General features: G+C 42.6%; 1 protein-coding gene across 2 annotated transcripts in view; it reads left to right on the top strand.

Moving 5' to 3' along the window:
* LOC122551842 (ATP-binding cassette sub-family B member 6-like) overlaps positions 1-27,128 on the top strand; it is a 264,001-nt gene that overhangs the window by 159,036 nt on the left and 77,837 nt on the right. For both annotated transcript variants that reach the window (XM_043694361.2, XM_043694362.2), the window contains exon 15: positions 485-589. In XM_043694361.2, coding sequence (XP_043550296.2) covers positions 485-589 — 105 coding nt within the window. The remainder of the gene's footprint in view (positions 1-484; positions 590-27,128) is intronic.

The raw sequence follows: 27,128 nt of genomic DNA, 5'->3' as shown, positions 1-27,128 counted from the left end.
AAGGAACTTGAATCAAAAGTCTATGAGAAAGTGGAGAACATCAATTTATGCCAGAAGTGATTTTTGCAATAGGATGGACTCATATAGATCCCAACTAGTTCTCTTCTAACATGCAGTTTATAAGTTTGTCCTGTCTTCATATAAACCTATTACCCTACTTGCACATCTCTACTACATTTTCCAGTTATTGCATTGAGCCTTTCCCTATCCCATCCCAATCAATCTTTCACTGCCACAACTGGACCTGTTATTCTTTCCTTCATTTTCTGAGCAAATTTCCTGTTAAGAGGCAAGATAAAATTTGTTTGTTTTTTTTGGGTTGGTCTATTAAAGTGAATAAGATGAAAAATGCATATGTCATTTGTGTACATTTAATGAGACAAATATTTTAAATCACAAGTACAAGAAAACAGATTATTGAACTTTGTTTAGCACAGAACATTATTCATTAACTAAACAGTCCACTATTTATATTTTACTCTAGGTTGGCCCCTCCGGGTCAGGGAAAAGCACCATCATCCGATTGCTCTTCCGATTTTATGATGTCAAGGGAGGCTGCATTAAAATTGATGGCCAAGACATTGCCAAGGTAAATGCAGATACTTTATTCCAAAGAAAAGACAAGAGCTTTTATTATTTTCTAACATTGAGACTGAAACAATCTCTGTCCCAAATGGCCCTCATGTCTGACCAGCTCCTCCACGGAACGAACTGTGTGTTGATCTTAAGTAAAACTATCACAGGAGGGAACTGCTACAACATAGCATGAGAACAGGATAGAGAGAAAATGAGTAAGAATGGCAAAAAAGTGAGGAGTGAGAAAAAAGACTGAAATTGTTGAAAAGATCACCGAGAGAAAAGAAAAATTAGATTGAGGGAACAAATGGAAGTTGGGGAGAAAAGATAACAATCTTGAAATTTAGAGGGAGAGAAAGGTGGAGAGGAGTGTAGAGATAAAAAGAATAAGAGAGAACAAACAGACAAGGCTTGAGTGAAGAGAACCTGCAGTTTCTACATCTTGTTCTGTCGATTGGAGATCCTATTTTGCTAATACACCAATCCAATCCCTTTTTGTCAGCTATACCCCTCCTTAGTTGCCTATTTTTCGCATGTTGAATATCTTTTAGTATTAGTTCCCAATCTTGGTAAATCTGCAACCATCATGTGATATCGGCAATTGAATCATTCTCTTTCATGTCTGTTTTTGTCATCAATTCACCAATCGAGTTGCAAATCCTGCATGCATTCAGAGTGCTTTTAATTCTGCCTTTTTAACATATGTGTAGTTTGACCCTGCTTGATCTTAAGAACTCGTTTCTGCTGCTTTCTATTTTCATTTACAGCTGTTCTACTTCAGAGAGCCAGCGTTTTGTTAAAAAATTCTATCTGAATTCTCTCTAAGGTCTTATTCCCCTGACAGTCGAGTTTAAACTCTCCCTAACAGCACTCGCAAATCCCACTGCAAGAATATTAGGTCCTGCTAAGGTATAATGTGTACTCCAAGTACAGGTCTCAATACCCCAGAAATCTAATGTCCTCCTTTTTGACCCATTTTTCCAACCATGTCTGTTTATCTCTCTCATTCTTTTTATCTCTACATGCCTCTCCACCTTTCTCTGCCTCTATATTTCAAGATTGTTATCTTTTCTCCCTAACTTCCTGAAGTCTAATGTCCTCCTTCCTGATCCATTTTTTCCAACCATGTGTTCAGTAGCTCACCTTTCTAGTTTTATACTCTGTGGTATTGGAAGTAATCCTGAGATCACGGTCTTAGATCTCCTGCTTTTCATGATCCTTTAACTGTCAATTTGTCTATGAGTATTGCACGTCCATCCTTCTTTAGCCCCAGCTATGCAGCTGAACTGCTTGTGGTTACTCAAACTTGGCTGTTCAGAGTTCTGCAAGTACATTCAGAGCAAAAAAGAAGCTAGGGAGAAAATAGTGCCCCATAAAAATCAATGAGACTGACAATGTGTGGAGCCACAGGAGGTGGGTGAGATACCAAACAAATTACTGTGGAGAAAGATGCGGAAGCTAGGGAAGTCCATGAACTAAATAGTGGTTATCTTGGAAAGAGTACACATCACCAAAAAGGATGTTCTGGAGGTCTTAAAATGCCTAAAGGTGGGTAAATTCCCAGGACCTGATCAAGTGTATCCCAGGATATTGTGGGAAGCCAGGGGAGACATTGTGAGGCTTAGCAGGGATATTATATCATTGATAGCCATGGGTGAGGTGACAGAAGACTGGAGGGTGGCTAATGCCGTGCCTTTATTTAAAGAAAAAGGCTGCAAGAAGAATCCAGGGAACTATAGATCCTTAAGCCTTTCATCAGTGGTGGGTAAGTTTTGGAGGGAGTTCTCAGAGACAGGATTTACATGTATTTGGAGTGGCAAGGACTGATTAAGGATAGCCAACATGGCTTTGTGTGTGGGAAATCGTGTGTCACAAACTTGATTGAATTTTTTGAGATATGATCAAGAGGATAAATGAGAGCAAAGCGATAGACATTGTCTGCATGGACTTCAGCAAGGCGTTTGACAAGGTGCTGCATGGTAGACTGGTTAGTAAGGTTGGATCTCATGGGATGCAAGGAGAGCGAGCTAATTGGCTTGACTGTAGAAGGTTGTTTTTTCAGACTGGAGGCCTGTGACCAGTAGAGTTCTGCCAGATCAATGTTGGGTCCACTGCTGTTTGTCATTTATATGAACAATTTGGTTGACACCAAAATTGGTGGTATATTGGACAGTGAAGACGGTCATTTAAGAGTACAATGGGATCTTGGTCAGCTACGCCAATAGCCAAAGGATGGCAGATGGAGTATAATTTAGATAAATGCAAGGTGTTGCATTTTAGTAATGATGAGGAGGTGCTGGTGTTGGACTGGAGTGGACAGAGTTAAAAATCGCAAGACACCAGGTTATAGTCCGACAGGTTTATCTGAAAGTACCAGCTTTCAGAGCGCTGCTTCTATATAACCACCTGATGAAGTAGCAGCACTCGGAAAGTTAGTGCTTCCAAATAAACCTTTTGGACTATAATCTGGTGTTGTGTGATTTTTAGCATTTTAGTAAGACAAACCAGGGCAGAACTTGCACAGTTAATGGTAGGATCTTGGGGAGTATAGACGAATAGAGAGACCTGGGAGTTCAGGTACATAGTTCCTGAAAGTGTTGTCGCAGGTAGATAGGGCAGTGAAGAAGGTGTTTGGCATGCTTACCTTTAATTGGTAAGAGCATTGAGTACAGAAGTTGTGATGTCATGTTGCAGCTGTACGGGACATTGGTGAGGCCACTGTTGGAATACTGTGTGCAATTCTGGTTGCCCGGCTATAGTAAGGATGTTATTAAAACTGGAAAGGATGCAGAAAAGATTTACGAGGATGTAACTGAAAATGGAAGGCTTGCATTATAAGGAAAGTCTCCATAGGCTAGGACTGTTTTCACTGGAGTGTAGGTGATTGAGGGGTGACCTTATAGAGGTTTATAAAATCTTGACAGGCTTCGATAAGATGAATAGTCTAGGGTCAGGGAGTTCAAACCTTGCAGGCTGAGGTTTAAGGTGAAAGGGAAACAAAATTAAAAGGGATCTAAGGGGTAACTATTTCATAGAGAGGCTGGGTGCGTATGTGGAATGAACTGCCAGATGAAGTGGTAGAAGTGGGTATAATTACAATATTTCAAAGACATTTGGACAGGTACATGAATAGGAAGGGTTTAGAGGGATATGGGCTAAATGCAGACAAATGGGACTAGTTTATGGCATGGACAAGTTGAACGGAAGGTTTTTTCCCATGATATATGGCACTTGCTATGTTCTTATGATCAGCCATTACCCCATGCCAGCAATACTATCTGTCTGATCTTCCTTGACTATCTAGCAATCGCTCATTCCATTTTTGCCTGCCTGCTCTTGATCTGCAGTGTTATCTCTGTGGTTCTTGGGTGTTTCACAGACTGTAATTGTGGACACTTCCTACACTTATGGTTATCCAGGCCAGATGAAGCACCCATGACTCCAACATAGCATAGAAAGGGCATTCCTTGCAGCTTCTTCCATGCCTTAAGCTTACTTGCAGATAATTTACTTTAAGCTGAAGACTGGAATATAGGGAATAGATTACCTTGCAGTTAGTTGCAATGAATCTAGCCTTTTGCAAACAACCCTTACATTGGATACTTAGATTTTGATGTGATATCACTTCTTTGCCAAGGCTGTTCTGCTATGACGTGCATTTCTTTAACGTGAAATTGCTGTAATGCAATTGACAAATTGGAGACACTGTTTCTAAAGCATGAACTTTTAAGATGTGTGTTGGCTGTAACGCGATTAAAGCGCCAACACATTAAGTGCTGTTTCTAAAGTGCGATTTTTCTATAATGTGGGGTTGCACAAAAATGCAACCATCATGTTATAGAAGAACTACCTGTATTCTGGAGCTGTAGTGGCAACAGTAACTCAGTGGTCTTTCTCCAGCTTAATTTAGGTTCCGGGCCTGTGCTCTGTTTATATCCTGACTTTTTCCCTGGTGTGTTTCCTTGTACAGCTCTCTCTCCTCTGTTCCAAGTAAGGACAGGCCCCGAGCCTTATACTCTGCTTACATCATTTCTGTGTCTCTGCATTTCCTTGCAGGTTTGTGCGGTGTCCCAGCTTCGGATCTCAATAAAGAGATTCTGTCTTGCATGCATCGATCGAACCTGCTTTCACTCCACTTTCAGGCAGCACATTCCAAATCCTAATGCATCACTGTGTAAAAACATTTTTCCTCATGTCATCATTGATTGTTTTGGCAGTTATGTTAAATCTGTACCCTCTAGTACTCAAACCCTCCAGAAATGGGAACAGTTTTAGAACATAGAACAGTACAGCACAGAACAGGCCCTTCAGCCCACGATGTTGTGCCGACCACTGATCCTCATGTATGCACCCTCAAATTTTTGTGACCATATGCATGTCCAGTAGTCTCTTAAATGCCCCCAATGACCTTGCTTCCACAACTGCTGCTGGCAACGCATTCCATGCTCTCACAACTCTGTGTAAAGAACCCGCCTCTGACATCCCCTCTATACTTTCCTCCAACCAGCTTAAAACTACGACCCCTCGTGTTAGTCATTTCTGCCCTGGGACGTAGTCTCTGGCTATCGACTCTATCTATGCCTCTCATTACCTTGTATACCTCAATTAGGTCCCCTCTCCTCCTCCTTTTCTCCAATGAAAAAAGTCCGAGCTCAGTCAACTTCTCTTCATAAGATAAGCCCTCCAGTCCAGGCAGCATCCTGGTAAACCTCCTCTGAACCCTCTCCAAAGCATCCACATCTTTCCTATAATAGGGCGACCAGAACTGGACGCAGTATTCCAAGTGTGGTCTAACCAAAGTTTTATAGAGCTGCAACAAGATCTCACGACTCTTAAACTCAATCCCCCTGTTAATGAAAGCCAAAACACCATATGCTTTCTTAACAACCCTGTCCACTTGGGTGGCCATTTTAAGGGATAGTTTTACCCTATCTACACCGCTCTCATCCATTTTAATGCCTTTAACAAAACTCTTCTCAACCTTTGCCAATTTAGCTATAAGCCGAAGTTCCTCATTCATGAAACTATTCTCATGAATCTTTTTGACATTCTGTTAAATGCCTTTCATCTTTCCTATTGTGTGACATTCAGGCCTAGATGCTGGAGATCCAGGAGATCTGGATTTGTTTGCCCTGCCTTTCTTCTTTGTGATTATACCTTGTTTGTGTCTGAACTATCTTTTCTCTAAAGGCAGCCATTGTTCAGATACTGTTTTCAATACCAATCTGTCATTTCATTCGATCTTGGCAAGATGTATTCTCTCCCCATTGAAGGTGGCTTTCTCCTAGTTAATTATTCTAACTCTGGATTGTTCCTTGCCCTATTCCATGCCCCTGAATATTTTCTCACTAACATTTGATCCACTTGGCCCACATCCAAGAACCAAGCCGAGGAGTGATTTTTTTATTGGGCTGAAAGAATATTACTGTGGAAAGTTTCCTTCACACTGCCACTTACAACTATTCTGGAAAAATTTGTCTTAAATAGTACTCTATACCATCTTACCACCTCCCATGTTGACATTTATTGCAATTCTCCTTCTAATTCTATACCCCTTAATTTGCTGCACTAATCTCTTGTATGGTACCATGTGCAAACTTCAGTAAAGTCCATATACACTATCTTTCCCCATCTGCCATCCTCAAAGATTTCTCTCTGGCTGAATAATAATATCTAGTAAATACAGGCATCTCTTTTGAAATCTAACTATTTGATCTTTTAACTAGACAGGTGGTAATTTCATTTTTAATTAAGTACTCTGTAATTTGATCTACCACAGATGTTAAACTGGGATTCCTGTAATTAGCTGGATTGACTCTGTCTCCCTTTGTAATAATGGGTGCTATGTTGGCCACTCTCCAGTCCATCAATGTCCAATGAAACACAAACTCAAGTGGAAGTACAGGAGCCTTGGCAGCTTCTTCTCAGCCACTCCAGAATCCTAGAATCTTATCCCATCTGTCCCTTTCTTCCTAAACCTTTTTTAAAAAGTACCATTTATCTTTCATGATATTGCTAATCTTGCATCCATTCACCACCACTTCCACAGTTTGCATCTTTTTGTTAAGATTAATGCAACTTTAATATTTACGTCATCTTTGACCAACTAGAAAATCAATTCTCTACAAATATGCAGGTTCAGTTGGCATTTCGGAAGGCAAATGCAGTGTTAGCATTCATTTCAAAAGGACTAGAATACAAGAGCAGAGATTTATTGCTGAGGCTGTATAAGGCTCTAATCAGACTGCATTTAGAATATTGTACGCAGTTTTGGGCCCCGTATCTAAGGAAGGATATGGTAGTGTTGGAGGGAGTCCAGAGGAGGTTTACAAAAATGATCCCAGGGATGGAAGGGCCTGTCATACAAGGAGTGGTTGAGGATTCTGGATCTGTACTCAATCGAGTTGAGAAGGATGAGGGGAGGGGGATCTTATTGAACCTTACAGAATACGGACAGGCCTAGACAGAGTGGATCATGGAGAAGATGTGTCCATTAGTAGGACAGACTAGGACCTGAGGGCACAGCCTCAGAGTGAAGGGGTGACCTTTTTAGAATTGAGTTGAGGGGAGGTTTCTTCAGTCAGAAGGTAGTTAATCAGTGAAACTCATTCATGCGGAGGGCTATGGAGGCCAAGTCATTGAATGTATTTAAAACCGAGATAGGTTCTTGATTAGTAAGAGGTTCTTTCTGGGGAAGGTGGGATCTCTATAAACAGGATGGTCTACACCTGAACCTGAGGGGCACCAGTATCCTTGGCGGGAGGTTTGCTAGTGCTCTTGGGGGGGGTTTAAACTAACTCTGCAGGGGCATGGGAACCTAGACTGTAGCTTTAGGGTGCAGGACCTGGAGTGTAGGGAGGTTAGGAACATGGCATCAATCTCAAAGGAGGGTGCCTGTAAACAGGAAAGTGGCTTGAAGTGTACATACTTCAATGCAAGAAGTATACGAAATAAGGTAGGTGAACTTGCAGCGTGGGTTGGTACCTGGGACTTCAATGTTGTGGCTATTACGGAGACATGGGTAGAACAGGGACAGGATTGGTTGTTGCAGGTTCCAGGGTTTAAATGTTTTAGTAGGGTGAGAAGTGGGGGTAAAAGAGGGGGAGGTGTGGCATTGCTTGTCAAAGATCGTATTACAGCGGTGGAAAGGACGATGGATGAAGACTCGCCATCTGAGATAGTTTGGGCTGAGGTTAGGAATAGGAAAGGTGAGGTCAACCTGTTAGGAGTTTTTTACAGGCCTTCTAATAGTCCTAGAAACGTAGAAGAAAGGATTGCGAGGATGATTCAGGAGAAGAGTGAAAGTAATAGGGTGATTGTTATGGGGTCTTTAACTTTCCTGATATTGATTGGGAAAGCTATAGCTCGAGTTCGTTAGATGGGTTGGTGTTTGTCCAATGTGTGCAGGAGGGTTTCCTGACACAATATGTAGATAGGCCAAAAAGAGGTGAGGCCATACTGGATTTGGTTCTGGGTAACGAACCAGGCCAGGTGATAGAATTAGAGGTAGGTGAGCACTTTGGGGACAGTGACCACAATTCGGTGACTTTTACTCTAGTGATGGAGAGGCATAAGTGTGCACTGCAGGGCAAGAGTTATAGCTGGGGGCAGGGAAATTATGATGCGGTGAGGCATGACTTAGGATGCGTGGCTTGGAAAAGTAGGCTTCAAGGCAAGGGCGTAAATGATATGTGGAGCTTGTTCAAGGAGCAACTATTGAGTGTCCTTGATAAGTATGTACCTGTCAGGCAGGGAGGAAAGGGTCGTGTGAGGGAGCCATGGTTTAATAAGGAATTGGAATCCCTTGTTAAATGGAAGAGGGCGGCCTATCTCAAGATGAGACGTGAAGATTCAATTGGGGCGATTGAGAGTTATAGGGTAGCCAGGAAGGACCTGAAGAGAGAGCTAAGAGCAGCAAGGAGGGGACATGAAAGGTCCTTAGTTGGTAGGATTAGGGAAAACCCTAAGGCTTTCTATAGGTATGTCAGGAATAAAAGAATGACTAGGGTAGGAATAGGTCCAGTCAAGGATAGTAGTGGGAAGTTGCGTGTGGAGGCTGAAGAGATTGGGGAGACACTGAATGAATACTTTTCGTCAGTATTCACTCAGGAACAGGACATTGTTGCTGATGTGAATACTGAGTCACAATTAAGTAGAATGAATGGCTTTGAGGTATGTAGGGAAGAGGTGTTGGAAATTCTGGAAAGGGTGAAAATAGATAAGTCCCCTGGGCCTGATGGCATTTATCCTAGGATTCTCTGGGAAGCAAGGGAGGAGATTGCAGAGCCATTGGCCTTGATGTTTATGTCCTCGTTGTCTACAGGAGTAGTGCCAGAAGACTGGAGGCTAGCAAATGTGGTTCCCTTGTTCAAGAAGGGGAGTAGGGATAACCCTAGTAACTATAGGCCGGTGAGTCTCACTTCTGTTGTGGGGAGAGTCTTAGAGAGAATTGTAAGGGATAGGATTTATGAACATCTGGATAGGAATAATGTGATCAAGGATAGTCAGCATGGTTTTGTGAAGGGCAGGTCGTGCCTCACAAACCTTATTGAATTCTTTGAGAAGGTGACTAAGGAGGTGGACGAGGGGAAAGCGGTAGATGTGGTGTATATGGATTTTAGTAAGGCATTTGATAAGGTTCCCCATGGTAGGCTACTTCAAAAAATACGGAGGTATGGCATTGAGGGTGAGTTGGAGGTTTGGATTAGGAATTGGCTGGCTGGAAGAAGACAGAGGGTAGTAGTTGATGGTAAAGGTTCATCTTGGAGTGCCGTCACTAGCGGTGTTCCGCAAGGATCTGTTTTGGGACCATTGCTGTTTGTCATTTTTATAAATGACCTGGAGGAGGGGTTAGAAGGTTGGGTGAGCAAGTTTGCGGATGATACGAAAGTCGGAGGAGTTGTTGACAGTGAGGAAGGATGTGGCAAGTTACAGCGGGATATAGATAAGCTGCAGAACTGGGCAGAAAGGTGGCAAATGGAGTTCAATGTCGGTAAGTGTGAAGTGATTCACTTTGGTAAGAGTAACAAAAAGATGGGGTACTGGGCTAATGGTCGGATACTTGGTAGTGTGGATGAGCAGAGGGATTTTGGTGTCCATGTACACAGATCTCTGAAAGTTGCCACCCAGGTAAATAGTGTGGTGAAGAAGGCATATGGCGTATTGGCTTTTATTGGTAGAGGAATTGAGTTCCGGAGTCCTTTAATCATGTTGCAGTTGTATAAGACTCTGGTGCGGCTGCATCTGGAGTATTGTGTGCAGTTTTGGTCGCCATACTATAGGAAGGATGTGGAGGCACTGGAACGGGTGCAGAGGAGGTTTACCAGGATGTTGCCTGGTATGGTAGGAAGATCGTATGAGGAAAGGCTGAGGCACTTGGGTTGTTTTCATTGGAGAAAAGAAGGTTTAGGGGTGACTTGATAGAGGTGTACAAGATGATTAGGGGTTTAGATAGGGTTGACCGTGAGAACCTTTTTCCACGTATGGAGTCAGCTACTACGAGGGGGCATAGCTTTAAATTAAGGGGTGGTAGGTATAGGACAGATGTTAGGGGTAGGTTCTTTACTCAGCGAGTCGTGAGTTCATGGAATGCCCTGCCAGTAGCAGTGGTGGACTCTGCCTCTTTATGGGCATTTAAGCGGGCATTGGATAGGCATATGGAGGATAGTGGGCCAGTGTAGGTTAGGTGGGCTTGGATCGGCGCAACATCGAGGGCCAAAGGGCCTGTACTGCGCTGTATTTTTCTATGTTCTATGTTCTATAAGATTATGGGAATAAGGCAGGAGAATGGGATTGTGAAATATCAGCAATGATCGAACGCCAGAGCAGACTAAATGGCTGATTGGCCTAATTCTGCTCCTTTTTCTGATGTAGTTTTGCCATCAAACTTTCAGCAATTTTCTTTTTGCCGAAGCACTGGTAAAATACTTACTGGTTACCTTTAAAACTTTTTGAAATACCCTTTTCATGCTGTCAGTTATCCTTATCCCATTCTTAACCTCATTTTTTTTAATATTCTCCTTTAGTTCATCTCTAATATCTTTATTTGACTATGACAACCAGATCTATTAGTAGTATAGCTTATTTTTATAATCGTCTACTCTGTATCTTTGTAATGTCTTGTCATATTATAAAACTTTCCACTGTTGCTCTTCACTCCTTCTTTTGCACAACCCCCCCTCAGCCAGCTTACTGAAGCAAATTACTGGAATTGGCAAATTTCATCTGAAAGAAAACATCTCCAAATATGAAGTGCTCTCTTGGCACTGGACTTTGTGTCCATAGAGTCACAGGCCAACACAAAAAAAAGCCATTGGCCAAGTTTTGAGCTAGTCGCAAATCCTCTTGAACAGCATCTATATCTGAATATCACAATGAGATGAGATGATTCTGTACTTTTACACATATATGGTCAATCATCTGCGGTGTAGTGCTGGTCACGAGGCCCTGTTGCAACCTCTAGGCCTGTTGCTGCAGATAGTTCCAGGTCTCATGATTTCACAACAGATAGTTCTCAATCTTTTGCAATACTTACTCGGAATTTTCTGGGTTGGCCTTCGAGACATCATTGACAGGAACAGGCATAAACCTTACAGTATACAGAGGAACCTTGATTATCTGGCATCGATTAACCGAATTTTGGATTATCCCAACAAGATCGCAAAGTCCCGATGCTTGGCTAACTATGTTATCTGGCATTCAATTATCCGGCATTTGATTAACCAAACAAAATACTCCCCGCTCGTATCCTTCAGATAATTGAGGTTTCTCTGTAGTTCTTTTCCAAAGGCATAGCAATGATTTGAAAGCCTTGTGCAGTTATGCTTTTCTTGTCTTGAATTACTGTCCTGAGCTTTCTGTTGATCTATAGGGCCTTCCTCAGCATCTTACCACCAATATCTCCCATTCCTTTCCCACTGACGTCCACCTTCGTCAAAATAGAATAGGGCAAAGTCAGCATGGTTTCATCAAGGGGAGGTCATGTTTGACAAATCTGCTAGAATTCTTTGAGGAAGTAATGAGCAGGTTAGACCAATGAGAGCCAATGTATGTTATCTAGCTGGACTTCAAGAAGGCCTTTGACAAGGTGCCACACAGGAGGTTGCTGAGTAAGATAAGAGCAATGGTGTTAGAGACAAGGTATTAGCATGGATAGAAGCCTGGCTGTCGGGCAGAAAGCAGAGAGTGGGGATAAAAGGGTCCTTCTCAGGATGACAGCCAGTGACAAGTGATGTTCTACAAGGATCAGTGTTGGGACCACAACCTTTCACTTTATACATTAACAATCTAGATGAAGGAACTGAGGGCATTCAGTTTGCAGATGATACAAAGATAGGTAGAGGGACAGGTAGCATTGAGGAGGCAGGGAGGCTGCAGAAGCATTTGAACAGATGAGGAGAGTGGGCAAAGAAGTGTGAGATGGAGTACAACATGGCGAAATGTGAGGTCATGCACTTTGGTAGGAAGAATAGAGGCATGAATTATTTCCTAATGGGGGAAACATTCAGAAGTCTCAAATGCCAAGAGACTTGGGAGTTCTAATCCAGGATTCTCTCAAGGTAAACTTGCAGGATGAGTCAGTAGTTAGGAAGGCAATACAATGATGGCATTTATTTTGAGAGGACTTGAATATAAAAGCAGGGATGTACTTCTGAGGCTCTATACGGCTCTGGTCAGACCACATTTGGAGTGCTGTGTGCAGTTTTGGGCCTCATATCTCAGGAACAATGTACTGGCCTTGGAGTGTGTTCAGAGGAGTTCGTGAGAATGGCCCCAGGAATGAAAAGCTTAACATATGAGGAACGTTTGAAGACTCTGGGTCTATACTCAGTGGTGTTTGGAAGGATGAGTGCTGATCTAATTGAAATACAAAGAGTACTGAATAGCCTGGACAGAATAGATGTTGGGAAGATGTTTCCATTGGTAGGAGAGACTAGCACTTGAGGGCACAACTTTAGAGTAAAGGGAAGACCTTTTAGAATGGAGATAAGGAGAAACTTCTTCAGCCAGAGAGTGGTGGATTTATGGAATTCACTGCCACAGATGGCTGTGGAGGCCAAGTCCCTGAGTATATTTAGATTAGATTACTTAGTGTGGAAACAGGCCCTTCAGCCCAACAAGTCCACACCGACCCTCTGATGAGCAACCCACCCAGACCCATTCCCTTACATTTACCCCTTCACCTAACACTAGGGGCAATTTAGCATGACCAGTTCACCTAACCTGCACATTTTTGGACTGTGGGAGGAAACCGGATCACCCAAAACAAACCCACGGAGACACGGGGAGAATGTGCAAACCACACAGACAGTTGCCTGAGGCGGGAATTGAACCCGGGTCTCTGGCACTGTGAGGCAGCAGTGCTAACCGCTGTGCCACCGTGACGCTCCATTTAAGACTGAGGTAGATAGGTTCTTGATTGTCAAAGGGATCAAGGGTTACAGGGAGAAAGAGGGAGAACGGGATTGAGAAACTTAGCGGCCATGATCAAATGGCAGAGCAGACTTGATAGGCTGAATAGCCTAATTTCTGCTCCAGTGTCTTCTGCTTTTGTGGCGATTGAATCTGTAACAGCAGCTTGTAATAGCAGTCTAGTTCATCCAGCTCTTTCTCCATATCCCTGAATTGTTGTCCTGTCCAAGTTTTTATCCAGTTCTTTTGAACTTGACTATTGAATCTGCTGCCAATATCATTTCAGGAAATTCCAAATTCCAACCAGTCATTGTGTAAAAGGATTTTTCCTTATGTCACCTCTAGTTTTCTTTTGTCTGTCACTTTAATTATACGTATCCTCAAGTTGGCCTCGATGTGGTGAACTCTCACAGCAGTCTGACGAAATTGAGTGTTCTTGTGAGGAACATGACCTGAACCCAACGGTCCACAAGTGAATTTCACAAGTCAGAAATCGGGAACTTAGTTTTCCTCCTGATCCAGCATGACATTGTGGCTAGTTGTTCCCGAACTACTGTTGGTTAGAAATTGGAAATTGACATATAATTATTTCATTCAGTATCCTTACTCAAAAGAATGGGGTAATATTTTGCTAAACTCTTACACTGTTGTAATCATGTAAGTAAAAGCACAGTACAGCAGATGCTGGCGATTTGAAATAAAAACAATTTTCAGTTAAAAAGAAGCGGTGCAGGTTTGGTGCTAGATGTTAATGTTTCAATTCCAGTATGACTCTCCTTCAGAACCAAAGAAGAGTCATATCGGACTCAAAATTAACTGCTTATTTCTCCACAGATGCTACCTGACCTGTTGAGTTTCCTCAGTACTTTGTCTTTAAACAGTACTTGTGCTTCAACATCATTATTAAATTGCAAGGAAAGATGTTTTTCACCCTCTACAGTCTGATTAAATTATTCCACAGTTCTGCTTCTAAAAATAGTTTTCTTTAGATATTGACCATGGCCAAAACCATTTAAAAAAAAAAGACATTTCACCAACACCTTAAACACTTTCAGAAGTCCCAAACTCAACTAGAGGCACTTTTGAAGTATAATCCATTGCTGTAATGCAGGGAAATATTCCAACGAGTTTGTGCAAAACCCCACAACTAGCACTGTGATGGTGGCCAGACAATCTGTTTTAGTTACAGTGGTTGTTGGACAGGAAATTAGGGAGAACTGCTTCCCTCTTACATTAGAGCAAGGAACAAGAGTAGGCCATTCAGCCCTTTGAGCTTGCCCCACCATTCAATAAGGTTGTGGCTAATCTGATTTCAACCTCTGTTCTACATTCCGAGATATCCCCCAATAATCTTTTATTCCCTTGGTTTCTTTTTTGAAGCAATTCCACATTAATTCTGACACCAATCTAACAGTGCAGAGTAGACCTCAGTTTGACATTTTATCCAAAGATAGTGTTACCACTTGGTATTGTACTGGAATTATTCATCAATGTTCATTCATAGAATCCCTACAGCATGGAAGAAGGCCATTCGGCCTGCTGAGTCCACACCAACCTTCCAAAGAGCATCCCACCCAGACCAACTCCCAACCCTATTCCTGTAACCCTGTATTTCCCATGGCTAATCCACTAGCCTGCACAACCGTGGACACTATGGGCAGGTTAGCATGGCCAGTCCACCTAACCTGCACATCTTTGACTTCAGGAGGAAACTAGAGCACCCAGAGGAAAACTATGCAGACACAGGAAAACATACAGACTCCCCATAGACAATTGTCCGAGGGTGGAATTCAACCTTGGTCCCTGACACTGTGAAGCAGCAGTTCCAAACACTTTGAAACTTCTGCCTCAGCAGTAACAGTGCTGTCACTGAGTCCTGGATAATGTAATAGCGGATTATAATCTCCACATGTCCCTTCACACGATAGCTTTGAAGGCATCAATCAACAAGTCTCCAGCTTCAAGATTTTATGAAGGTATCAGACAGGAGTTGGGACGTACAGATTGAGAGCAATTGTTCCACAGGAAGGGCACAGCAGACATGAGGAGATTGTTTAAGGGGCAGTTGTTGCAAGTGATGCACGAATTTGTTCCTCTGAGACAGGCAAGAAGGGGTAAGAGTAAGGAGCCTTGGATGATGAGAACAGAGGAGCTTCTCATCAAAAGGAAGACAGCTTATGTAAGGTGGAGGAAGGAAGGATCTAGCACAGCTTTAGAGGATTACAGGCTTGCTAGAAAGGAGCTCAGAAATGGACTGAGGAGAGCCAGGAGGGGGCACGAAAAAGGCTTGGCAGGAAGGATTAGGGAGAACCCAAAGGCATTTTACTCATACGTGAGGAATAAGGGAATGATCAGGGAGAAGGTAGGGCCGCTCAGGGATAGTGGAGGGAACTTGTGTGTGGAGTCTGAGCAGATAGGGGAAGCCCTAATGAGTTTTTTGTTTCAGTTTTGACTAAGGAAAGGGACCTTGTTGTGAATGAGAACTTTGAGGAGCCAGGAAACAGGCTTGAACAGATTGATGAAGTTGATGTGCTGGAAATTTTGGCAAACATTAAGATTGATAAGTCCCCAGGGCCAGACCAGATTTATCCCAGGCTGCTCTAGGAAGCGAGAAAAGAGGTTGCCAAGCCGCTGGCAAAGATCTTTGCTTCCTCACTCTCCATGGGAGTTGTACTGGAGGATTGGAGGGAGGAGAATGTTGTTCCTCTTTTCAAGAAGGGTAATAGGGAAATCCTTGGCAATTACAGATAAGTCCGCCTTACGTCTGTGGTCAGCAAAGTTTTGGAAAGAATTCTGAGGGATAAGATTTATGACTATTTGGAAAAGCATAGCATGATTAAAGGCAGTCAGCATGGCTTTGTGAGGGGCAGGTCATGCCTCACAATCTTATTGAGTTCTTTGAGAAGGTGACAAGACAGGTCGACGAAAGTCAAGCAGTGGATGCGGTGTGTATGGACTTCCACGAAGCATTTGATAAGGTTCACCATGGTAGGCTAATGCATAACGTCAGGAAGTGTGGGATACAGGGAGATTTGGTTATCCGGATTCAGAATCGGTTGGCTGACAGAAGGCAGAGAGTGGTTGTAGATGGAAAGTATTCTGCCTGGAGGTCAGTGGTGAGTGGTGTCCCGCAGGGCTTTGTTCTTGGGCCTCTGCTCTTTGTAGTTCTTATAAATGACTTGGATGAGGAAGTTGAGGGGTAGGTTAGTAAATTTGCCGATGACACAAAGGTTGGCGGTGCCATGCAGAGCTGGGCTGAGAAATGGCAGATGGAGTTCAACCTGGATAAATGCGAAGTGATGCATTTTGGAAGATCGAACTTGAATGCTGAATATAGGATTAAAGACAGGATTCTTAGCAATGTGGAGGGACAGCAGGATCTTGGTGTTCAAGTGCATAGAGCCCTCAAAGTTGCCACCCAAGTGGATAGGGTTGTTAAGAAAGCATGTGGTGTTTTGGCTTTCATTAACAGGGAATCGAGTTTAAGAGCCGAGAGGTTTTGCTGCAGCTCTACAAGACCCTGGTGAGACCACACTTGAAATATTGTGTCCAGTTCTGGTCACCCTATTATAGGAAAGATTAAAGAGGCTTTGAAGAGGGTGCAAAGAAGGTTTACCAGGATGCTGCCTGGCTTAGAGGGTTTGTCTTATGAAGAGAGGTTGACTAAGCTCGGACTTTTCTCTCTGGAGAGAAGGAGAAAGCGAGGTGACCTGATCGAGGTATTCAAGACAATGAGAGGAATGGATAGAGTCAATAGACAGAGACTTTTCCCCAGGGCAGGATTGACGGGTATGAGGAGTAATAGTTTTAAGATATTAGGAGGAAGGTATAGAGGAGACGTCAGAGGTAGGTTCTTTACACAGATAGTTGTGAGTGTATGGAATTCCAACAGTGGTTGTGGAAGCAGAGTCATTAGGGACATTTAAGCGACTGCTGGACATGCACAAGGACAGCAGTGAATTGAGAGGTGCGTAGATTAGGCTATTTTATTTTATATTAGGAATAATCATCAGCACAACATCATGGGCCGAAGGGCCTATTCTGTGCTGTACTTTTCTATGTTCTATGTTCTATTTGATCACTGCATTGCAGTGTCATCTGTAATCATACTATACAAACTGTTTCCTCATGTTCATGTTAAATTTCACAAAATATATTTAAGGAAAAGGGGCAAAGGTAGAGAGCAAGAGTGTTGAGCCAGAGAATCAGCCATGATCCGAAAGAATAGCAGACCAGGCTTGATGGCTGAATAGCCTACATTTACTCCTGTTTCTACCTTTCCAAATAATTGCCCAACGTTAGCAAATGTAACAAATCTAAGGAATGGATTCAGAGGTTTACCTTGGTCTGTTCAGCCTCAAAAGGCGTGTGTGTGTGAAGATGGAACACAGCAATCAAGGAGTTAAGTTGATAATTGGGATCTTGAAGAAAAGGCTGGCTAGAGGTTTTCTTGTTTACTGAGTCGGCTTGTAGATTATAATGTAAACTGCATCAATGTTTGATGTCCAGACAAGGACTAAACAGCAGCTTGCAGATGAATGTGCCAATCTGTTCCTGTCCACAGATGTTTATGCGTTTGGAATCACAGGAAGTCCTGATCTGAGTTGGTGAACTCTGCATTCAATCCCTTTATTTGTTTAGCCTCTGGATAAAAGGCCCCGACATGTGCAACTGCAGTGACTTTGTGTTTTTAATGTTGGGATCATTTAATCTGCTTCCAAACCTCAGAGGCATTTTCCCTTTGATTGGGACTGACTTTTTGTGCCTTACAACATGCACTTAATTAACTGAAGCCAACACCTCCCAGTGAAAGCATCTTGCTGGCAGTCATGTCACTCCTTGGTAAACTGAATAGATCAAATATCCTGAGGCATTGTATTTGAGCAACACTGTATCCGTGATTTCTTTATCGTAGAATCATATAGTACAGAAGGAAACTGTTTGATCCACTAAACCTCAGCTGACTTGTTAAAGGACACATCAGTTCACTTGACAATTTATAGCCCACAAGCTTTGCATCATATTCCTGTAAGAGTGTTTCATTTCCATTTAAAGATTGTGACTGAATCTGTTTCAAACACCTGTTCAGTTAGTGCCTTTTAGAACAAAGTAACTGTCTACATATAAAGAATGTGCTCCTGCCAATGCATACAAGGCTATGGGCCAAGTGCTGGAAAATGGGATTAGTATAGTTAGGTGGTTGTTTCTGACCAGTGCAGACTCGATGGGCTGAAGGGCCTTTTTCTGTGCTGTAGACCTCTGTGATGCTGATTCTCTGATTACTTTGCCAATTAACGTTCCATCTCTGGCCTCTGGTTATACACCCTTAAGTCTCACTCTGTCAAATCTTTTCGTAACCATTAAACCCTCGAGAAAATCACCGATTGCTCACTTTGTTCCCAGTTATTGCTCCCTTTAGTCTTGCTGTTCAAAGAATAGCAACACTGGCTTCATCAGTCTCTGCAAATAACCTCATCAGTGGCACCATTCTTGTAGGTATCATCCACAACCTCTCCGGGGGCATGATATCCTTCCAGATTTATGTAATTAAAAACTTTGATACAATGAGAAGTTAGGGTATAGTATGTACTGCCTGGAAATGTGAAGGCAGGTTTGATTGAGACATTGAAAAGGGCATTGGATAATTATTTGAATTGAAATTATGCTTAGGGACATGGGGAAAAGGGACAGGATTGTCACTGGGTAATAGAACCAGTGCAGGCACAATAGATTGAATGCCTCTTCCTATGCCATAACAGTTTTGTGATTCTATGATATTGTTAAGTTGATTGCCAACACTGGCTGGCTATCTGAATTAGCTTGAGGTTCTTTCCCAGATTAAAGGCACAATATCAATGCAGGATTTAGTGTGTGGTAGTTGTTTGTTGTTGTAGTATTGAACAATGAATATGGAGGGGTGGGTAGGGGGGATTCCATCTCACTATCCTTGTGGATGGAAAAGAGAGCCTACATTTTGCTGCAGAAACAAGGACAAATTGCATGGCATTTGCCATTATTAATGTGCAACTCTTTCAGCAACTTGTTGAGAGGAAATGCAATCTTGTAAATCATCTAAATTTACTGTAGAAGCTGTCACTTACTGGCAGAAGTGTGGGAGATCCCAGTAAACCTCCCTATGAGCTTCAAGAAATTGCTGATTTGCTCATTAATTACCTTGCAAACCTCAGTGCAGAAGGTTAGGGTTGGTGCTTAATTGCTTTGTCATAAAAATAAATTTGTATCCCTGCAATGTTGCTCAACCGCTCTGGCCCAGGGAGGAATAATTGTAATTTTGGAGTCTCAGTCCAGGAAGGAAGTCATTGACCGATTTAAAAACAGACATACTTTGTCTTCGTTTCGTTTCACTTAATCCAATCTTCCTTTCCCTTTGTTACGATCTGAATTTAATCTCTAAACAAATTTCTTGGCAGGGGGTTTAATAGGGCTGTAGGGTGTTGGATAAAGATCAAGCCATCTCCCTGCCTCTACCCCAGTTACATTTTGAGGGTGAGAAAAGTTGTGGATAACCTTCTTGCTCTGCTGCCAGTTGAGACCCTTAAATGAGGAATTACAACTGAGGTAAGGGCTTCATCGTGTTGGTATTCAACTTGTGCTGGGTAGTCGCCATGCATGAAGCACAAAAGGCAAACCATTTATATTTGTTTGCTGTCACCATGGGGCCAGGAACAGTCTAACCAATTCCCTGTTCCACAGTGAGTTAGTTAAGATATCTATTGATGGGGAATGAGAACTCATGCAAGGAGTCAGAGAAGGGGAATCAAGGACAATGCGTTAAAAAACCAGTCAGAGAACAAGCCAATCTAGACTTGGTTGGTTTAATGAGAAAGGCATAATTGGCAATTTAGTTGTGCAAGGCCCCTTGGGGCTGATCACGATAATATATGATATACTTCCTCATCAAGGTGGAAAGTGACATCATTGATTCTGAGATGAGGGACCTGAATGTACACAGAGGAAATTACGATTGTGCAAGGTGTAAGTTGTTCATTCCTGTCAGGTGCACAATTAAAACAGGAAAGATGTCCAAACCGTGGCTTACAAAGGAAATTAGAGCTAGTAATAGATCCAAGGAAGAGACATACAAATTGACGAGAAAGAATAATAGACCTGAGGTGAGGGAGCAGTTTAGAATTCAATAAATGAGAACAAATGGATTGTTTAAGGAAAGGAAAATAAAGTAAGAGAGGCAGTTTGTGGGGACCATAAAATCTGATTTTAAAAGGTTCTATAGGTATGTGAAGAGAAAACAATTGGTGAAGACAAATGTCGATCCCATATAGATAGAAACATTGGAAAATTTTAATGGGGACCAAAGAACAGATTGACTATATCCCGGAAATGATGGAGAATGCACACATTTAGTGAAAGGGACAGATTTAAGGAAATCAGTATTAATAGGGAAGTTGGAGAAATTGATAGGATTTAAGGCAGATAAATCTCAAGAGCTTGATAATATACATCCCAGCATACTTAACAAAGTGAAATTGTGGATGCATTGGTTGTCAATGCCATACCACCCTGTCTTTTACCATCTTTTTCAGTAAGAGCAGAGAAGGGGCGGCATGGTGGCTCAGTGGTTAGCACTGCTGCCTCACAGCACCAGGGAACTGGGTTCGATTACCACCTCGGGTGACTGTCTGTGTGGAGTTAGCACATTCTCCCCCTGTCAGTGCGGGTTTCCTCTGGGTGCTCCGGTTTCCTCTCACAAGCCAAAGATGTGCAAATTAGGTGAATTGGCCATGCTAAATTGCCCATTGTGTTAGGTGCATTAGTCAGGAGTAAATATAGGGTAGGGTGTGGGTCTGGCTGGGTTACTGTTCGGAGGGTCGGCTTGACTTTTTGGGCCATACTGTAGTGACGTTTGAGGACTCGTCTACTGAGGTAGTGTGGGCTGAGGTTAGAAACAGGAAAGGAGAGGTCACTCTTTTGGGAGTTTTCTGTAGGCCTCCAAATAGTTCCAGAGATGTAGAGGAAAGGATAGCAAAGATGATTCTCAATAAGAGCGAGAGTGACAGGGTAGTTGTTGTGGGGTCTTTAACTTTCCAAATATTGACTGGGAATACTATAGCTTAGATACTTTAGATTGGTCAGTTTTTGTCCAATGTGTGCAAAAGGGTTTCCTGACTCAATATGTAGACAAGAACAGCTCTTCAGGCTCTCTGCCTGTATTCCTGATGAAGGGCTTTTGCCCGAAACGTCAATTTTACTGCTCCTCGGATGCTGCCTGAACTGCTGTGCTTTTCCAGCACCTCTCTAATCTAGACTCTGGTTTCCAGCTTCTGCAGTCATTGTTTTTACCTCGATATGTAGACAAGCCAACAAGGGGCGAGGCCACATTAGATTTGGTACCGGGTAATGAACCCAGCCAGGTGTTAGATTTGGAGGTAGATGAGCACTTTGGTGATAGTGACCACAATTCGGTTATGTTTACTTTAGCGATGGAACAGGAGAGGTATATACATCAGGGCAAGAGTTATCGCTGGGGGAAAGACAATTATGATGCAACTAGACAAGATTTAGAATGCATAGGATGGGGAACAAAATTGCAGGGGATGGGCACAATAGAAATGTGGAGTTTACTCAAGGACCAGCTACTGCAGGTCCTTGATAAGTATGTACCTGGCAGGCAGGGAGGAAGTTGTCGAGTGAGGGAGCTGTGGTTTACTAAGGAAGTTGAATCTCTTGTCAAGAGGAAGAAGATGGCTTATGATCAGATGAGATGTGAACGCTCAGTTAGGGCGCTTGAGAGTTACAAGTTAGCCAGAAAAGACATAAAGAGAGAAGTAAGAAGAGTCAAGAGGGGACATGAGAAATTGTTGGCAGATAGGATCAAGAAAAACCCTAAGGCTTTCTATAGGTATATCAGGAATAAAAGAATGACTAGAATAAGATTAGATTAGAGTGGTGCTGGAAAAGCACAGGAGGTTAGGCAGCATCCAAGGAGCAGGAAAATCGACGTTTTCGGGCAAAAGCCCTTCATCAGGAATAGCTCTATTCCAGCATCTGCAGTCCTTGTTTTACCTAGAATAAGATTAGGGCCAATCAAGGATAATAGTGGGAAGTTGTGCGTGGAGTCCAAGGAGATGGGAAGTACTACGTGAATATTTTTCTAGTATTCACACTAGGAAAAGACAATGTTGTCAAGGATACAGAGATACAGGGTACTAGAAAGATGGGATTGAAGTTCACATGGAGGAGGTGTTAGCAATTCTGGCAAGTGTGAAAATAGATAAGTCCCCTGGGCCAGATGGGATTTATCCCAGGATTCTCTGGGAAGCCAGGGACGAGATTGCCGAGCCTTTGGCTTTGATCATTATGTTGTCGTTGTCTACAGGAATAATGCCAGAAGACTGAAGGATAGCACATGTTGTTCCCTTGTTCAAGAAGGGGAGTAGAGCAACCCTGGCAATTATAGACCACTGAGCCTTATTTTGGTTGTAGCTGAAGTGTTGGAAAGGGTTATAAGGGAGAGGATTTATAATCATCTGGAAAGGAATAATTTGATTAGGGATAGTCAACACTGTTTTGTGAAGAGTAGGTTGCGCCTCACGAACCTTATTGAGTTCTTTGGGAAGGTGACCAAACAGGTAGATTAGGGTAAAGAGGTTGATGTGGTGTAAATGCATTTCAGTAAGGCATCCGAGAAGGTTCTGCATGGTAGGCTATTGAGCAAAATATAGACGCATGGGATTGATGGTGATTTATTAGTTTGGATCAGAAATACACCAGCTGAAAGAAGACAGGGTGGTGGTTGATGTGAAATGTTCATCCTGGAGTTTAGTTACTGTTTTGGGTTCTCTGTTTTGTACCGCAAGGATCTGTTTTGGGACCACTGCTGTTTGTCAATTTTATAAATGACCTGGATGAGGGCATAGAAGGATGGGTTAGTAAATTTGCGGATGACACTAAGGTCAGCGGAGTTGTGGATGGTGCTGAAGGATGTTGTAGGTTACAGAGGAACATAGATAAGCTGCAGAGCTGAGCTGAGAGGTGACAAATGGAATTTAATGCGGAAAAGTGTGAGGTGATTCACTTTGGAAGGAGCAACAGGTGTGCAGAGTATTGGGCTAATGGTAAGATACTTGGTAGTGCAGATGAGCAGAGAGATCTCGGTGTCCATGTTCATAGATCCCTGAAAGTTGTCACCCAGGTTGATAGGGTTGTTAAGAACTGAAAATGTGTTGCTGGAAAAGCGCAGCAGGTCAGGCAGCATCCAAGGAGCAGGAGAATCGACGTTTCGGGCATGAGCCCTTCTTCAGGAATCCTGCCTGAAACGTCGATTCTCCTGCTCCTTGGATGCTGCCTGACCTGCTGCGCTTTTCCAGCAACATATTTTCAGCTCTGATCTCCAGCATCTGCAGTCCTCACTTTCTCCTAGAGGGTTGGTAAGAAGGCATACGGTGTGTTAGCTTTTATTAGTAGAGGACTCAAGCTTCGGAACTATGAGGTTTAGCTGCAGCTGTACAAAACTCTGATGTGGCCGGACTTGGAGTATTGTGTACAGTTCTGGTCACAGCATTATAGGAAGGATGTGGAAGCATTGGAAAGGGTTCAGAGGAAATTTACTAGGATGTTGCCTGGTATGAAGGGAAGGTCTTATGAGGAATGGCTGAGGGACTTGAGGCTGTTTTCATTAGTGAGAAGGTTAAGAGGTGACTTAATTGAGACATACAAGATAATCAGTGAGCCTTACTTCTGTTGTAGGAAAGGTTATGCAAAGGATTATAAGAGATGAGATTAATAATCATCTAGCAAGCAACAATTTGATTTCAGATAGTCAACATGGTTTCATCAAGGGCTGGTCGTGTCTCACAAACCTCATTGAGTTTTTTGAGAAGGTGACCAAGCATGTAGATGAAGTTAGGGCAGTTGACGTGGTATACATGGACTTCAGTAAAGCCTTTGGTAAGGTTCCACATGGTAGGCTGCTGGAGAAAATGCAGAGGCATGGGTTTGAGGGTAATTTAGCAGTTTGGATTAGAAACTGGCTTTCTGAAAGAAAGCAGCGAGTGGTGGTTGATGGAAAATATTCAGCCTGGAGTTCAGTTACTAGTGGTGTGCCACAAGGATCTGTTTTGGGACCACTGCTGTTTGTCATTTTTATAAATGACTTAGAAGCAGGCATAGGTGGATGGATTAGTAAATTTGCAGGTGACGCTAAAGTCAGTGGAGTAGTGGACAGTTTGGAAGAATGTTACAGGTTGCAGGGGGATAAACTGCAGATTTGGGCTGAGAGGTAGCTAAATATGAGGTGATTCACTTTGGGAAGAATAACAGGAAGGCAGAGTACTGGGACAATGGAAAGCTTCTCGGTAGTGTGGATGTGCAGAGGGATCTTGGAGTCCATGTACATAGATCCCTGAAAGTTGCCACGCAGGTTGATAGTGCTGTTAAGAAGGCATACGGTGTGTTAGGTTTAATTCGTAGAGGGATTGAGTTCCAGAGCCTCAATATTATGCTGCAACTATACAAAACGCTGGTGCGGCCGCACTTGGTATATTGTCTACAGTTCTAGTTGCCATATTTTGGGAAGGATATGGAAGCATTGGAAAAGTTGCAGAGGAGATTTATGAGGATGTGGCCTAGTCTGGAGGGAAGTTCTTATGAGGAAAGGCTGAGAGACTTGGGTCTGTTCTCATTGCAAAGAAGAAGGCTAAGGGGGGATTTGATAGAGACATACAAGATGATCAGAGGATTAGACAGGTTAGACAGTGAAAGTCTTTTTCCTAGGATGATGATGTCAGCTTGTATGAGGGGGCATAACTACAAATTGAAGGCTGATAGATTTAAGTCAAATGTCAGAGGCAGGAATTTACTCAGATAGTGGTAAGGGTGTGGAATGCCCTACCTGCCAATGTAGTTAAGTCAGCCACATTAGGGAGATTTAAACAATCCTTGGATAAGCACATGGATGATGATGATGGGATAGTGTTAAGGGGACGGGCTGAGAATAGTTCACAGGTCGGTGCAACATTGAGGGCCAAAGGGCCTGTTCTGCGCTGTATTGTTCTATATTCTATCAGAGGATTAGATAGGTTGGACAGTGAGAGTCTTTTTCCTCGGATGCTGATGACTAGCACAAGGGGACACAACTTTAAATAGGGTGATAGATATAGGACAGATTTTAGAGGTAGGTTCTTCAGAGTAGTAGGGGTGTGGAAGGCACTGCCTGCAGCAATAGTAGACCCGCCAACTTTGAGGGTATTTAAATGGTCATTGGATAGACATATGGATGAAAATGGAATAGCGTAGAAAGGATGTGCTTCGGATTGATTTCACAGGTCGGTGCAATATCAAGGGCCAAAGGGCCTGTACTGTGCTGTAATGTTCTGTATTGTGACTGTGTAGACTCTGGAACAGTTCCCTCTATTTAAAAAAATAGGAAAACAGGGAATTATAAACCAGTCAGCTTGACAGCAGAGCTGGGGAAAATGCTGGAGTTCATTATAAAAGATTCAGTAGCTGAGCACTTGCAGAACTGTGGCCGGATTAGCCAAAGTCAGCATGGATTCACAAAAGGGAAATCATGCTTGACAAATCAAATGGAATTCTTTGAGGATGTGACTTGTAGAGTTGATGATCAGGGGCCAGTGCATGTGGTTAATTTGGACATTTAGGAGACTTTTGATAAGTTAACCCTTTAGAGAATAGCTGTAAAATTAACACACATGAGATCTAGGGGGAGTGATAGAAAACCAGAAAGTAAAGAGTTGGAATTAATGGATCATTTTCCAAATGGCAGGCTGTGACTACTGGGATACCACAAGGACCAGTGCTGAGGCCCCAGTGATGTGTGTTAATTATTTAGATGAGGGAACTAAATGTAATGTCTGCACATCTGCGGATGGATACAAAGCTGGATGGGAGGGTGAACTGTGAGGAATATGCGTAGATTCTTCAGTGTGATTTGACCAAGCTGAGTGAGTGGGCGAATGCATGACAGATACAGAATAATGTGGATAAATGTGGACAAACAGGAAGGTGGCTCATTATCAAGAATGGCCAGGAGAGAGGAATGTGTAGGGAGACCTAGGTGTCCTTGAACACCAGTTACTGAATGTAAGCTTGCAGGTGCAACAGATGATCAAGAAGGCAAATTTTATGTTGGTTTTTGAATGCAGGAACACGAATGTCTTACTGCAATTATTCAGTACGTAGTGTTTAATGACAGACTATGTGATAACAAAGCCACACCTAGAATATTGTCTGCAGTTTTGGTCTCCTTATTTGAGGAATGATGTTTTACTAGAGAGCGAGTGTAGCAAACGTTTACCCGACTGATTCCTGGGATGGCAGGACAGATGTATGAGGGGACTCTGAATTGCTTAGGATTATGTTTACTGGCATTCTGAAGAATGAGGGGTACCTCATAGAAAACTATAGAAGTCCAACAGGACAAGATTGTGTAAATGTAGGAAGGATGTTTCTGATAAGGAGGTAGTCCAGAACAAGGTGTCACAATCTAAGGTAGTGGAGTAGACCATTTGGGACTGAGATGAGGAGAACGTTTTCACCCAGACAGTGGTGGGACTATGAATTTGCTACCACAAAAAACAGTCAAAGCCAGAACATAGGGCAACTTGAAAAAGGAGTTGGATATGAGGGGAAAGTGAGATCAGGCTATTGAGTTGGATGTTCAACCGTGATCATAATGAATGGTGGAGCAGGCTTGAAGGGCCAAATGGCATACTCATTTTCCTATTTTCTATGTTTCTAATATGGTCTGCTGGAACATTACCTTCGCTGGTCAATAAAATGTTATGACAGTGGTAAAATATAGACTGTCAATTTTCAATTTCCATCATCTGGTTTTAAATACCTGGGACTTTTCATGAGCTAAAATGTTTTTTTAAAAGGAAAAAGCACTGGCATAAGGTGGCTCCAGTGATCATATGACCACAAGTTGCGCAAGCTCATGCAACCATCAATAAATAAGAACCAGTTTGAACTGAAATTAGCATAAAACCAAAACAACTGAAACCGATGATATCATCATTGGTGTTGTTTCCCTTTCTTGTCTGGAATTGGAAAAGTTCATCAATTTCACTTCCACATTTCTTCCCCACCCTCACTTTCACCCGGTCTATCTCTTCCCTTCCTTGACATCACTGTTTCCATTT

This window comes from Chiloscyllium plagiosum, unplaced genomic scaffold (assembly GCF_037043375.1).
Source record: "Chiloscyllium plagiosum isolate Xiang-an unplaced genomic scaffold, Cpla_swu_hap1 HiC_scaffold_7, whole genome shotgun sequence".
Classification (NCBI taxonomy): Eukaryota; Metazoa; Chordata; class Chondrichthyes; order Orectolobiformes; family Hemiscylliidae; genus Chiloscyllium; species Chiloscyllium plagiosum.
Note: the sequence above shows the minus strand (reverse complement) of the source record. Positions and strands in the feature narration are given on the sequence as shown.